The sequence below is a fragment of the Micromys minutus genome, assembly GCF_963924665.1.
Source record: "Micromys minutus genome assembly, chromosome: 28".
Taxonomy (NCBI): domain Eukaryota; kingdom Metazoa; phylum Chordata; class Mammalia; order Rodentia; family Muridae; genus Micromys; species Micromys minutus.
In genome coordinates, this window is record NC_137963.1 from 7196029 (window position 1) to 7209236 (window position 13208).

General features: G+C 41.4%; 1 protein-coding gene across 1 annotated transcript in view; it reads right to left on the bottom strand.

The window, feature by feature from the left end:
• FRMD3 (FERM domain containing 3) overlaps positions 1 to 12691 on the bottom strand; it is a gene marked incomplete at both ends in the record, with an annotated part of 123529 nt that extends 110838 nt beyond the window's left edge. The window contains one exon of the mRNA XM_080940333.1: positions 12545 to 12691. Within this exon, the coding sequence (XP_080796459.1) occupies positions 12545 to 12691 (147 nt within the window). The remainder of the gene's footprint in view (positions 1 to 12544) is intronic.
• Between the last annotated feature and the right edge of the window lie 517 nt (positions 12692 to 13208).

Consider the following 13208-nt stretch of genomic DNA (forward strand, 5'->3'; position numbering starts at 1 on the left):
TTTGTCATCTGGGGTGAGCCCTCAGGTCCAACATGGTAGAAGGAGAAAACTGGCACCTCTAAGTTCTTCTCTGAGTTTCACATGTATGCCCTGGGATAAGTACATACCCACATATATTCTTTACACTCACCCATGCCCCCACACATAAGCACACACATTAAATAAATAAATAAATAAATAAATAAATAAATGTAATAAAAATTGAAAACTATGTAATTGTATATTTTAAATGACAACTTGTGACTTATTTGTATTCTGTACCCATAAACTATTTTTTAAAGATATGGAACGAGTTCGCTCAGTACCAACTCTAAAGAAGCACTTAGGACTGAGGACATGGCTGGGGGAGGGGTAGGAAAAGTGCTTAATATGCACAAAGGGAAAAGGGATAATAAGCAAAAAGAACTTAGTTGCTTCAAGGTTGTTTCTTTCTCCTCCTCCTTTCTATTAATAGGGGGAAAATGAAAGTGCCCAACAGTGTCAGAACCCCTCGGCTTGAATTTCATCCCAGTTTGCATTTAGGATTCAGTGCAAGGAATCACTTTGCCTCAGCATCTGAATAATTCACAAGTGCTAAAATATCCACCCAGGTCATGAACAAACCTGCTTTGCACTGCACATTGATGGGCCGAGTGATTCCACCTAAACTCTTTGGCAATAGCAGCCTAGTCTAGCCCCAGCCACAGACATCCAACAAAACCCTGCTTTCTTTGCAGAGCTAATTCCTGAGGTGTGTGGTATCTCTAGGACTCATACTGTAACTTTTTTTTAAAACTTGAGGGTCTTGAGCCAAGCTTGGTTGAAACCTCAGCATGCCACTGTCTGTGTGTCTTGGGACAAAGGACTCAATATTTTACTGACTCATTTTCACTCTTGTAAATTATGAGCATTACTGACTACTTCCCAAGGCTGCTTTTGAGGTGTAGTGAGAAGGAAGGGGTTTGCTACAGGGTTTGATGCATGTAGAGAGCTTAGTATTTTGTTTGCTGCAATTTGGCAAGCGATTCACATATTCCTTCGTTTATCTAATATTTGTATTAAGCCCTACAGTGTACTTTTAGGATCTTTATGGAGCTGCTAATCACTGTACTGAAGGTTTTCAAAACCTGATAGAAGAAAACCAAAACATTTCACATTTGGATCTGCAGATCTAAGTTGTTAAGACCTACGAAACATTTCTCTGGGAACTGGGGCCCCCAAGGAGTATAACTGGTGTCATATGCAGAAAAATTCATTTTGTGCTGAGCAATCTCCTGTGTTTATTTGAATTTTTACTCTGTGCTTTCATAATTAATGATAAGAGATAGTCTCTGCAAAATCAATAAGAGAAGAAAAACCAATATGAGAAGTGCTGTTTATTCTTCAGTATTTACAAGAGTGGAATTTCTTTTTGCGTAATCATTGTAGGTCATTTATATTTAGGTACAAAGAGAAAATATAGCACATTGTCTAAGCCTGCATGAACAATAACTTATCACAAAGGAGAAAGAACAATTAAAAGGAGACCAAGGTCCTAGAACTCCCTGTTATTCACATGCTAAGTGGATCTGTCCTCTCCCAGAATTGAAAAAAAGACTGACATTGACTGTGCTGGAAATTCTAAACTCTCATCTAATCCCTCCAATACTCCTAAAAATAAAGGTGCACATATCCATTATAAATTTTCCTATGATTTAGAATGTGACCCATTCTCAGACAGTCAAGTGACCTATGAGTACAGGAACCATTGCTTCCTCTTCACTTCCAAGATTAATTGCTCTTGTGGGGTTGACCAGGAGCTACTTAAACCACAGGGAACTTCAGAGAAATATCCTTGAAAACTCAGCTCCAGACTCACACCAGTTGCCCAATTCCCATAGGAGCTAGTACCTAGCAGCCAGGACAGAAAGAACAGAAAAGCATCTTCACAAATTATCTGTGGAAAAACTGTACAATGTGCATATTGAGGCCTTTTTGAAGTTCTTATACTTCTGTCTCTTTGGTACGTATTTCCTGGAGCTCTTACTATTGCGTAGGTAAGTCAGATGGGGATTCAGTGCCCCCTTGATATGAAAGAGGGTTGAGTTGCCATGACAAGATCTCCAAATTTCTTGATTAAGAATGACTTGCTTCACTGATAGGTTCATTGACTATGGGGTAAGAGCTTAAAATCTTAGCTAAGAATTTACATACTCTGGTAGCCCTGAGATTATCGGTTCCAAAAAAAGAAAAAAAAAAAAAAAAAGCATTAAGACATTCAAATCCTGAGACAAAAGACATAGCAAATCTTACCTGTAGCTATAAAATTATGAGCTACACAACTGTTCTGTAGCACTGTCCTTGGAGATAAAACACCCCATATGGGAAGAAAGTTTATTAGACATAGGATGTTCTCAAGGAAATCTTACATGGAGGCCTGTAGTCATTCCTGCTCCTATAAGTAACCCTAGTAAAACTGACTGGTTCACCAAGTAGGACTTCTGAAATATTCTGTGCACTGTCATCGGTCCTATCTATAGTAAACAAACATTTGTTCCCATCTCCCCAGGAATAATGACACCCAACTACTACTCAGAAGAAACTCTTCTTCAGTTCATCAGTTCATTTTGGCTGAAACAAACCGTATCCTGATAAATAGTCTGAATTTTTGCCTAGTAAAAATAGCTAATAAAATATTCAAGATTCTCATTACATATTGCACTACCTACTTATGCAGGGAATTGTTATTCTGCATTATTTTATAAATAGCAGTACAATTCTTTTAATTCCCCACAAATGCCATATTTTTTCTTATGCTCAGCCTTTTACTAGAAGGTCATTGGAACTACCCCTCTTCACTATGCTCACCCCCCACCCAGGTTTTGGACAATGACTACTTTTCCTTTAAAATGTGTATCACACGCCATCCCCTCCAAAAGCTCTCTTGTCTCTTTCCACACTGCATACGAGCATATATTCCAGTCATCGCTCCAGTGATGATGGCACCGTGAAAATCTTGCAGAAAGTGATATATGGGATGTATCTTAAAACTACATTTTATCATGCGAGGCAAGAGCTCAGGTCTAGGAAGTACTGTATGCCCGAAACAAGACGAACAAGATCAGAGGGTATGGATAGTTCTAGATGGCCATAAGAATAGTGGTGGTCTCCAAACAGGATTTAAAGACAAGTAATGGTGGTCCCTTCAGATGGGCCATTTCAGGGTTCTCAAAGGGGCCTAATAAAAACAGTAAGTGGTGATTATCAACTCTAGTTGGGAAACTTCAAATTGGCTTCAGGCAATTCTGACCATGGGAACATATTTGTAGACCTTGGGTAGTGAACTTTTCAACTTTAGGTGAACTTTAAAATCCATATTAATATTCTCATATCTTATATATCTAGCCTGTCTTATTAAATCCTGGGTATAGTTGGCTCCAAAAACCAATCCTGATCACTTTCCTGGAAGTTCCCACCTTGGGAGAGGCACAGGGAGGGTATAACAGGAAGAGAACTATAAGCCTTCATGTTTGCCAGGGTTTATAGTTCTTATTTCGCTCAGCCCTTTCTCTTGCTTCTTGCTTGTTCTAATTAATCTTCTAGGACTCCCTCTCTTTCAAGAACACAATAGCAAAAGCTAAGGCTGAGGTGAAAAAACAGAAAAACTAAAGAACTCTTCATAGTAATACCTTACAACTTTTGATGAGATGTCTGCAAGAAAAAGAGCAAAGTTGGATGTAAGGAAATGTGAGTGAGAAAATGTCAGTGATCTATTTCAAAACTTCCCTTTTAAGAAGGGGTAACGTTGGACAAAAAGAATAGCAGTTAATGCAAAGCCCATGTTGTTTCCAACTCAACCTTCACTTTCCCTACCCCAATATCTATAGCATTCTGGGATTTTTCCTATCATAATATCACTGTGTTGAATCTAACGTTCTCTATTTGAATAAAATGGAACACATTCAAATGTTTTTTTGTATCTCTGATGCCTAGAAGTGGCCCAATAGAGGTCTTTTCGGGGTTTTGTTCCTCTGTTCAACACACATTTCCTGGAAGTTCTACATTTCGGCCATCCTCAGGTCCATCCAAGAGGTACATAATCACAGTGAGGCCTCCCAACTTCCGGATTTGCAATTTGAAAGAAATTAGCAACAATCGCAATTTTTAAAACCATCTCTACTCCCAACAGCACATAAAAGTGTCAAACGTTTGCTGTTTTACATGTCCAATGTCTCCAGTGGGGAGCAGGGGAAAAGAAAGTGTTTGATTTTTGAAAAGATAAGGATTCATGGAAGGATAAAGGTATTGAATTTTGCCTTTATAATTGGATACCTTAAAGGTACAAATCTAAATTCAGTCCCCTCTCCCCATTTTATTTTAAGTAAGACCAAAAAAAAGTTCCTATTTAACCATAACTTAACATACCAAAGTGGGGGCCCTAGAATTTTCTCCTCAGTGAGCACATTCAAGAAAGTCTAGTGAGGATTTTTTTAAACAATATATATATTGGATACTAGCATGAAAAGACACACGTTATCTAAAGAATTTAGAGAGAGCCATCCTCTGTGGCATATGTTGCAATCTGCTTTGTTCTTGTGTACTGTTCTCAGGTAGAGCTACAAACTCAGCTTCTGCAGTGTCCCTTGAATTACAGTACAACTTTCCCTCTCCCTTCTCTTCTTTATCAGAACTGAACAAGAGGTGCTATCTACACCTGGTGGAAAAATTTTCCCAGACTTGCAAGCAAAATGTATTGCTCAAGGTGCCCCCTCAACCATGCGGCAGGACACCCATCTGGAAAAGCATAAATCCCTTGAGGTTTCGAAATTCAAAAGGTGAAGCTACCCTAGACAAAGTACCAGGTGGTATGAAAGAACATAATTTTTTTCAACTCCAGTGATTCACTGACTTTATTTCTCTTCTCCATGAGCCTTAAATAAAATTGTCAAGCTAAGTTGTAGCTCATGTTCAGCCCTAAAACATTATGTTTTCTTAATTTTCTGGAGGGCACTAAATACCAGGGCCTGACCGAACTGACTTACAGGATCATTATTAAGACTACAAGTTACAGCATTTTAGAGGAATTACATTGATATCATCTATTTTTCTCTTAATGTAGCAATTCATATTTTTAGAATAAGAGCTAATTAACCTACCCATGGTCTGTTAACATGCTAATTATCTTCCCTGCCTTCAAATAATCATACTCCAAACTATAGTATAAGTCATAATACCCTATCTACTAGGCCACAAAACATTACATTAGTCGTCATTGAAAGGCTATGTTAATATTTAGTCACTAATTATAACAAGCTTGGACTCAGATTCAGCCTTTATTTCCCTATCCAGTTATGCTATGTACGCTAAGGTACTTGTGGTGATTTGAATAGAAATGGCCCCCATAGACTCCGGTGTTTGAATGACTGGACCATAGGGCATGGCACTATTAGATGTGGCCTTTTTGGAGTAGGTATGGCCTTCTTGGAGAAAGTGTGTCATTGTGGAAGAGGGCTTTGAGGGCATATATTTTCAACCTATACCCATTGTGGGCCACAGTCTCTCCTTGCTGCCTGTGGATCAAGATGTAGATAGTTCAGCTCTGTCTTCAGCACCCTGTCTACCTGTATGCTGTCATCCCATACCGTATGCTGTATCTCTCCATGATAATAATGAACTAAACATCTGCAAGTGTAAGCCAGCCCCAATTAATTTATTTTTTTCTTTATAAGAGTTGCCTTGGCAATAGTGTCTCTTCGTGGCAATAAAAAACATAGAAAAAGATAAACAGAAGTCAACTGGCAATGTTCTATGTTCCCATTCTGTAGTGAGAATTATGGTTTCTTTAAAAACCCACTATATTATGTGAATGCATCTTTTTGTTTTAATCTCAGATGTGAGATAAAAAGATAGCGTAATCACTGCAGGTGATTATGATTTGCCTCATGCTCTAGAGGTGTGGTTTTGCCAGCTGCAGATAGTTTCTGTGAGTACGTGATGTTTGGAATTCTGGTAACCTATGTGAGGCAATAAATGCCAGAGCCCTAAGACTAGTCAGTGCTAGGCGTATGCTCTGGGGAGGCTGCTGCTCCTGGTGCTCTTTTATGCTGTTTCTTCTGCCTGTCAAATGGTAGTGAGCAAAGAGAATAAGAAATTGGATATGGTGACAACGAAGATAGAAACTCAACACCCCTAATCAGCAGGAAATAGTCTAAAGAAGTCTGTGCCTCCTTTCTCTCTAACTTTTTTCTATCCTACCTAGTGTTGGGGGTTGGAAGGGATGGGCATGGAGAAGGGTGGTAGATATAAGAACCCAATAATGTAGACCAATGCCTTTACCGTTCAAATAAAGACTGTAATACCGATAATTAAAAGACTTTAAAGTTGGGCTCTCTAACCTGCTTCCAGGTGATGTCCACTGATCCTTTAGTTATTCACCAATTCCATGTATAACTAGAGAGTCTTAGGAATGCTCCAGCCTTTTATAGGTACATTCTCATGGTGTCATATCTGCATATTGCTGTCTTTATACCATGTCTATGTGCCATTTGGATTTCAAATAAAAAAAATTTCTCTGTCTCAATCTGACCAAAGACCTCTTAACTAACTTAATTTTAAAAAATCTTTGGTTTTAGCCATGTTCTTGAAACACAAAAGATAGTTGGCATAAAATTACAATTATTTTAAAAATAATTCATCTTTGAAAATGCAATTGACTGAACTATACAAAAATTCATCATCTCATGAATGGGCTATACTTTTTTTTCTGAAAATTTCCTCTCCTTTTGTCCTATGTCCTTATGTCACCAATGTTATGAGCTCCAAAGCTCACATTGCAACAAAAACACACTGTTTAATGCCCTCCAAAGGCAATGTGATTACATGTGGGACCCCACATGCCCCTTGACCATCACAGTATGTAATCAGAGCACAGACAAGGAATCACTTTGATAGCTTAGTTCACATTCATCTTTTGAGTCACAGAGATAATTTGAAGATTATTTGATCTGAAATGTAAAAATACAGCTTATAGAACCCACTGCATGTACGTATAGTTTTCTTGAGGAAAATTACCGTGTTTTCTGGGAGTGAAAATGTTTCCTAGTGGCATTTAGATTGAGGCATTCCAGTCAGCTCTGGAATGCCAGATTTCCTGCCAAATCCTGAACATGATCCATACGCAAATTAGTGAGACAAGAATCCCTACTGGTCTTCAAGTCAGCTCAGGCAGCATTCCATGGATTCATCTGCTTCTGGGTTGGAAATCTCACTGAAATCTAACTATTTTGAATATGAAGTAATAAGCCAAAAATACTTGAGCTATGAATCCAGACAATTGTAGATCTTAATGCCAACAGCTCCAATTCTTCTGGACAAATAAGTTAATATTTCAGTGTTTCAGTTTTCTTATTCATAAAATCAAAGTAATATTTACCCAAGAGATTTATACTAAGTACTGGGTGTCATAGGTTAAAAGGGGAGAACAGAGAGAAGATACTGACAAATGGTGTGGGATTCATTCACATGGTCTCACACAACAGTCCTGAGGGCTCCCTGCAGTGAAACCTTTTACCAAGCTTATGGGTTTTTTTTTTTTTGTTTTGTTTTGTTTTTTTGTTTTGTTTTGTTTTTTTTTTGTTTTTGTTTTCACTCTCTCTGGGACTGATTACTAGGAAAAGCAGACTAATGAGCAACTCAAGGGTTTGTAGCCAGAGTTTCTTCACTTCTTCTGGAGGCAGCATATGTTGGTGAACACACTCGAAAGCCACTGCTCCAACCTTTCCTGCCTGGCACACAATGGGGAGGCATGGCCCTGCATCGAAATTTACCGACTTGTTAATTTACAAGTTTCCCTGATCTCTTGTTAGAAATACCTCCAATGAATAAGGGAACAAAAAGCTCAAGAAGCCTAGTTCTAGACTCATCTCGAATGATCTCCACTCTTACAAGCTTATTCCATGCCTACCTGTCATGATCTCCAGGCACCTTTGCCTTATAAGTTGATCTTCCCTTTGCTATCTTTATCCTCTATAAACACACACACACACACACACACACACACACACACATACACACACACACACACACACACACACACACACACACATACACACTAGCCTCACTCTAGATATGCATCTTATAATAACAGTGATCCTCTTTCCTGGGTAAGTGGTTCTTGCCTTTTTCAAGCCTTCTCCACCCCACCCCATCACATGACTATCTCCACACCCATAGACATAGGTCTAAATCAGTGGTCGTCTTTGATACTGGTTTACTTAAGAGCCACCTGCAACTGATGAGATACTCCTTTTCCTCTTCCATATTTCTGGTTACCCATCATCATCTCCATACTGATAGACCTAGCTTGATCCAGATCTGTGGTTTGAAAGCCATCTCTGCCTAGTCTAGTGAAGCATCCTGCCTCTCAGCTTTACCTGACTTATTTCAAGCCATTCAGCTCCTACACTGACTCAATGTAAGGAAGGCCAGACTATCATATCAGACAGATAATCAAAGAAATCCATAGGCCCAGGTCAAAGCAAAAAACAACTATCTAGACAAACCATTAAATGCTTTTCCCAGGCAACAGAGTTTAAAAAGAACAATGATAAAAGGGCCAAAGAATTCAGGAATCAAGGCATCATGAGCAAAGACTTCATTGAACTCCAAGAGGAAAACAACAAATGCTCAGGTTTTGTTAAAAGCAAGCAAACAAACAAAAACAAACAAGCAACCAAATGAAGTGAAAAAGATAGTTTAGGATCTGAAAGCTGAATCCAATAAAGAGATAGAAACATTAAGGATAGCACAAGCTAAAATAAAGATGAAATTGAAAAATGCAGTATCTCAATTAGAAAACACAAAGAAAATTCTTTCAAGTAAAATGACCCAAACATGAGTTGCACATAACAACAACCATCTAGTCTTTAATAAAGAGGCTAAAAACAATACACACTAGAAAAAAGATAGCATCTTCAACAAACCATGCTGGGGAAAGTAGATACTAGCATGCAGAAGAATGAAGGCAGACCTCTGTGTATCTCCATGCGCAAGAATTAACTCCAAGTTGCTGAAGAACCTTAATTTGAAACCTGAAGTACTACAACATTGGCAGTACAGTACGAGGCATGGCTGAAGGAAAGAACTTCTGAGTAGGACTCCATTTATCTGGGTGAAAATAATTGATGGGTGAGACCCCATAAAATAACACCATACGCCATATACCATAAATCTATACCACTCCTTGGCTCAGACTCCACATATACTTACCCAGTGTTTGCTGCCGTTCTATGTATGATAGCTAAGAAATAAAAACAAATTAATTGTTCTTTAAGAGAAGAATGAATAATGAAAATGAAATACACATATACTATGGAATACTATTCAGCTGTAAAGAAAAGGGAAGTCATAAAATTTGAAGATAGGAACATGGACTTGGGAAAGATTATATTAAATGTGTTAACCCACACCCAGAAGGAAAGACATCACAAGTCTTCTTTCGTTTGACATCCCCACCACCAACTCCTCAGAAACAAGTATGCACCATAGAAACCAGGGAAGCTTGATGGTACTACAGGGTAGGAAGGGCTGAGAGGCAAATAGCAGTATATGGGTAAATTAAAGCTCAAAACAGAAAAGTGGGAGGGGCCACTAGCTAGGAAGGGTAGAAGGAAGAAGTGAAGTCTTTACAGAAGCAGAAGGAAGGAGAGGAAACAGATAAAGACTGAAGGAATGTTGGTTTTCATTTACCTAGAATTATAAAGTTATACATTATCACACACACACACACACACACACATTTAGGCTGACAATGCCTCCCTAAGAGATACAGACTAATAAATAAAATACAGTGTCAGGTATGAGAAATCTCCCTTTAAGTGGTTGGTTATTTAGAACACTGCTGTTGCTACTGTTGCCGTTCGGAGATTGAAGGTAATACTCTATTCCTTAAGACACCACCCACTTATGGCAGCGAACTCAGATTACTTTTATTTAGACTGGATCGGACCTGAAATCCTTTGTTCTGTATCTTAGCGTCCATAATACCAGAAAATACTATGAAATATTTCTAGAGAAGTGTTTTAGTAAAGTTTCTAAGGTGGTAAAACTATGATCAGAAGTCAATTGGGGAGGAAAAGGTTTATCTCTTAAGCTTCCAAGTAAGGGTCTATCGCTGAGGGAAAGGGAAGCCAAGGACTTGGAGGCAAGAACTAAAGTGGAAGCCACTGAATAGCAGGGCTTACTGGCTTGCTCCTTATGGCTTTCTTATAGCACCTAGGACCACCCGTGTCACTGCCCGTAACTAGCTAGGCCTTCCCACATTAATCGCAATCAAGAAAATGCTCAAGAGGATTTTCCACAGGCTAATCAGATGAGGCATTTTCCCAGTTCAGGTTCCCCTTCCTCAATGATCCTAGCTTGTTTCAAGCTTGACATAAAAGCTAAACAGTAAAGGAGGAAAACCATGTACCATGGAGCTACAACGCTCAAGATTGATAACAGGGACCAGCGGGGCAGATATCTACAAAGGGGCAACAACAGCTGTTCGCTGGGCATAAAGTTCACTCAACAGGAGTGAAATTATGAGCAGAACTATGAACCTAACCAACTTCCCAGAGCTGCTCAGGTCGTGGATCTTAGAGGAAAGTCTATCACTACCACTTTCCTAGGCCAACAAAAACTCCTACCTACACTCTAAAATTTCTCCTTAAACCCACAGACAAATGCAGGTACCATCCTTTATTAAAGAAACATCTCTTTAAAGCCAAAGGAGATCCTCATAAAAAACAAAACAAAACAAAACAAAACAAACAAACAAACAAACAAACAAACAAACAAAAAAAAAACACTATTGAACAGAATGCAGAGATCAGGATCATGGGGAGGCCAGATAGCCCCAGTGGATGCACCCGAAGACTACTGCATCTACAGCTAAGCCAACATTAGGCAAAAGTTTGCAGAAAGATTACAAGATGCAGAATAGCAGATGTCCACTGGGAAACAGTCTCCCACAGAAATGGCATTAACAAGACCCGAACAATGGCAAGTATCAATAAGCGTACTAAGTAAGAAGGAGGAAATTTTTACAGAACCCTATTCCTATATAAAGAACTTCAGGCAGTTGATGACTGTGGAAAAGAAGGAGAAGTAGCTTTTCCCAGGGATGAGTCCCCTTGCTGGTTATTCAATAGAAGGTGATCCGCCCTGAAACCACATACACACAACCAATAAAAACAGTCTCAGGAGGTTGTATTTATATGCTTATGCACACACACACACACACACACACACACACACACACACACACACACACATAATAGAATTATGTGTGTGTGTGTGTGTGTGAAACCATAACGATAAAAGATCAAAGGTATCAGTGGAGATTGTGGATGGGGTGCATGGAAAAGTTGGAGAGTGGAGAACTGCGGGAGGGTTGGAGGGAGGAAAGTGATGTAATTATATTTTAATTTAAAAGTGTCTTTTCAGAAATGCAGGTACAACCTCGAAGAGGATTCCTGCCTCTAGGGGGTGCTAATCCATTCACATCCCACAGTCAGGGGTCTTAGAACCTCGAGATGTAGTAGACTGAAAGAGGGAATCCTAGAAATTATTGGATTTTAAACTCTGGTGCTCAACGTGCTTAGTTCTGACAAAACCTTTGCAGCATGTGCATGCCATATGAGGTCATGGGAGAAGTTCAAACCTACTACCTGAACAAGTGCGGCTAAAGGACACTCAAGCCTGTATGAGTGCATAGAAACACATTCACACCACCACTACAACCACCACCAACGGCACTAGCTGGCAGCAGCAGCTTACAAATATTTGCAAGACCAAAGACACTCATCTCCCAAGTAAGGGAGCAGCCAATTAAAACACTAAGCAACGCGCCCTCTCCTCCAACTTGACCACACGAATAGTCACCAAAATCCCAAGCCTTTTAACCCAAGGCACACTTTCGCGAGGGTCCCGTTTGCTAGCCTCATAGATCTTTTTCCTTTCTCCGAAACACGAATTTCATGGTTCTTTTGAGGTAGCTCCAAATCAATACAACGTGCATCCCATCCCTCAAGCCTGGAGCCCAAGATTTCTAGGAAACTTGGTCCATTTCCACGTTAGAGAAGTCAGACTACTGTCGGAGAGACAGCAGGGTACAAGAATCAGGTTCCCAAACCGTCTGGGCGCGGGAAACAAGCGCGAACGCTGGCTGGACATTTTTCCACGTGGTGGATGAGAAAGAAGGCGAGGGGTTGGCATGCAAGGGTCTCCCTTGGCACCGTGGCTTCTATGTTCTGGTGAGGTAGGCTCCAAAGGGACCAGTGCAGCTCCAAGCAAGAGACATTTGCTCACAGTCTGAACCTAGGAGCATCGTGAAGTGAGCCAGGTCAGGGTAGGGGGCCGAGGTAAAGATGACTACAGAGGGCCAAAGCCCCTATCTTGACGACTGAAGTGAATCCCGCATTCCAGCGGGGCTTCTCTGCTGAGATGGGTCTCCCACCAGCGCGTGCCTCCCCCTCGGAGCCCCCTCACTCACTCGTGTCCCTTGCGAATGCCGCACGCCCCGCAGCCTCCCCCGGTGCCACCTCACCTGGATATGGCAGGAGACCTCCGAGTCGTCCAGCAGTCGAATGGTGCATTTCATCTCCTGGTTGAGCGATTTGATACTGGAGCTCCGAAAGTGAATCATCTTCACAGTCCCTCTGCCTCTCGGCGCACAGTGACAAGAAGCGAACATACACAGCAGCACGCGGGAGCCAGCCGTGGGAGGCGCGGGGCCCGCGCGGCCCTGGTCCACGCGGACATTCACACGGTCTCAATACTGTCGCGGCTCCGGGGGCAGCTCCGCCCGGAGACAGCGGCAGCGCAGGGCGCCTGCGGCCACCAGCGGCGAGTGGCGGGGAGAGCCGGTCCCTCCCTCTCCTCTTCACACGCTCCAGTCCCCGCCTTCTTTCCGTAGCTAGCTGGGAGGGCACCTCCCTTGGCTTGGGCTTGAGGATGAGGACGGCGGGGGACCCTCCTAGGCCTCCGGGCTGGAGGAGTTGCAGGACCGACTGTATCCTGACACCCAGCAGCTCTGGCGGGGGCCCACCTCCAGGGCTGCTGCTGCGTCAGGCTAGGCCCTGATGCTTTCCTCCGGCTGGCCGCCTCCTCCCTCCTCCCATCGCGGCTGCTAGATGGTCCCTGCCCTGCTTCCCTCGGACTCAAAGGCGCCCTGCATCGTGAATTCCCGGATCCTGGTGGCCAGCAAAGAG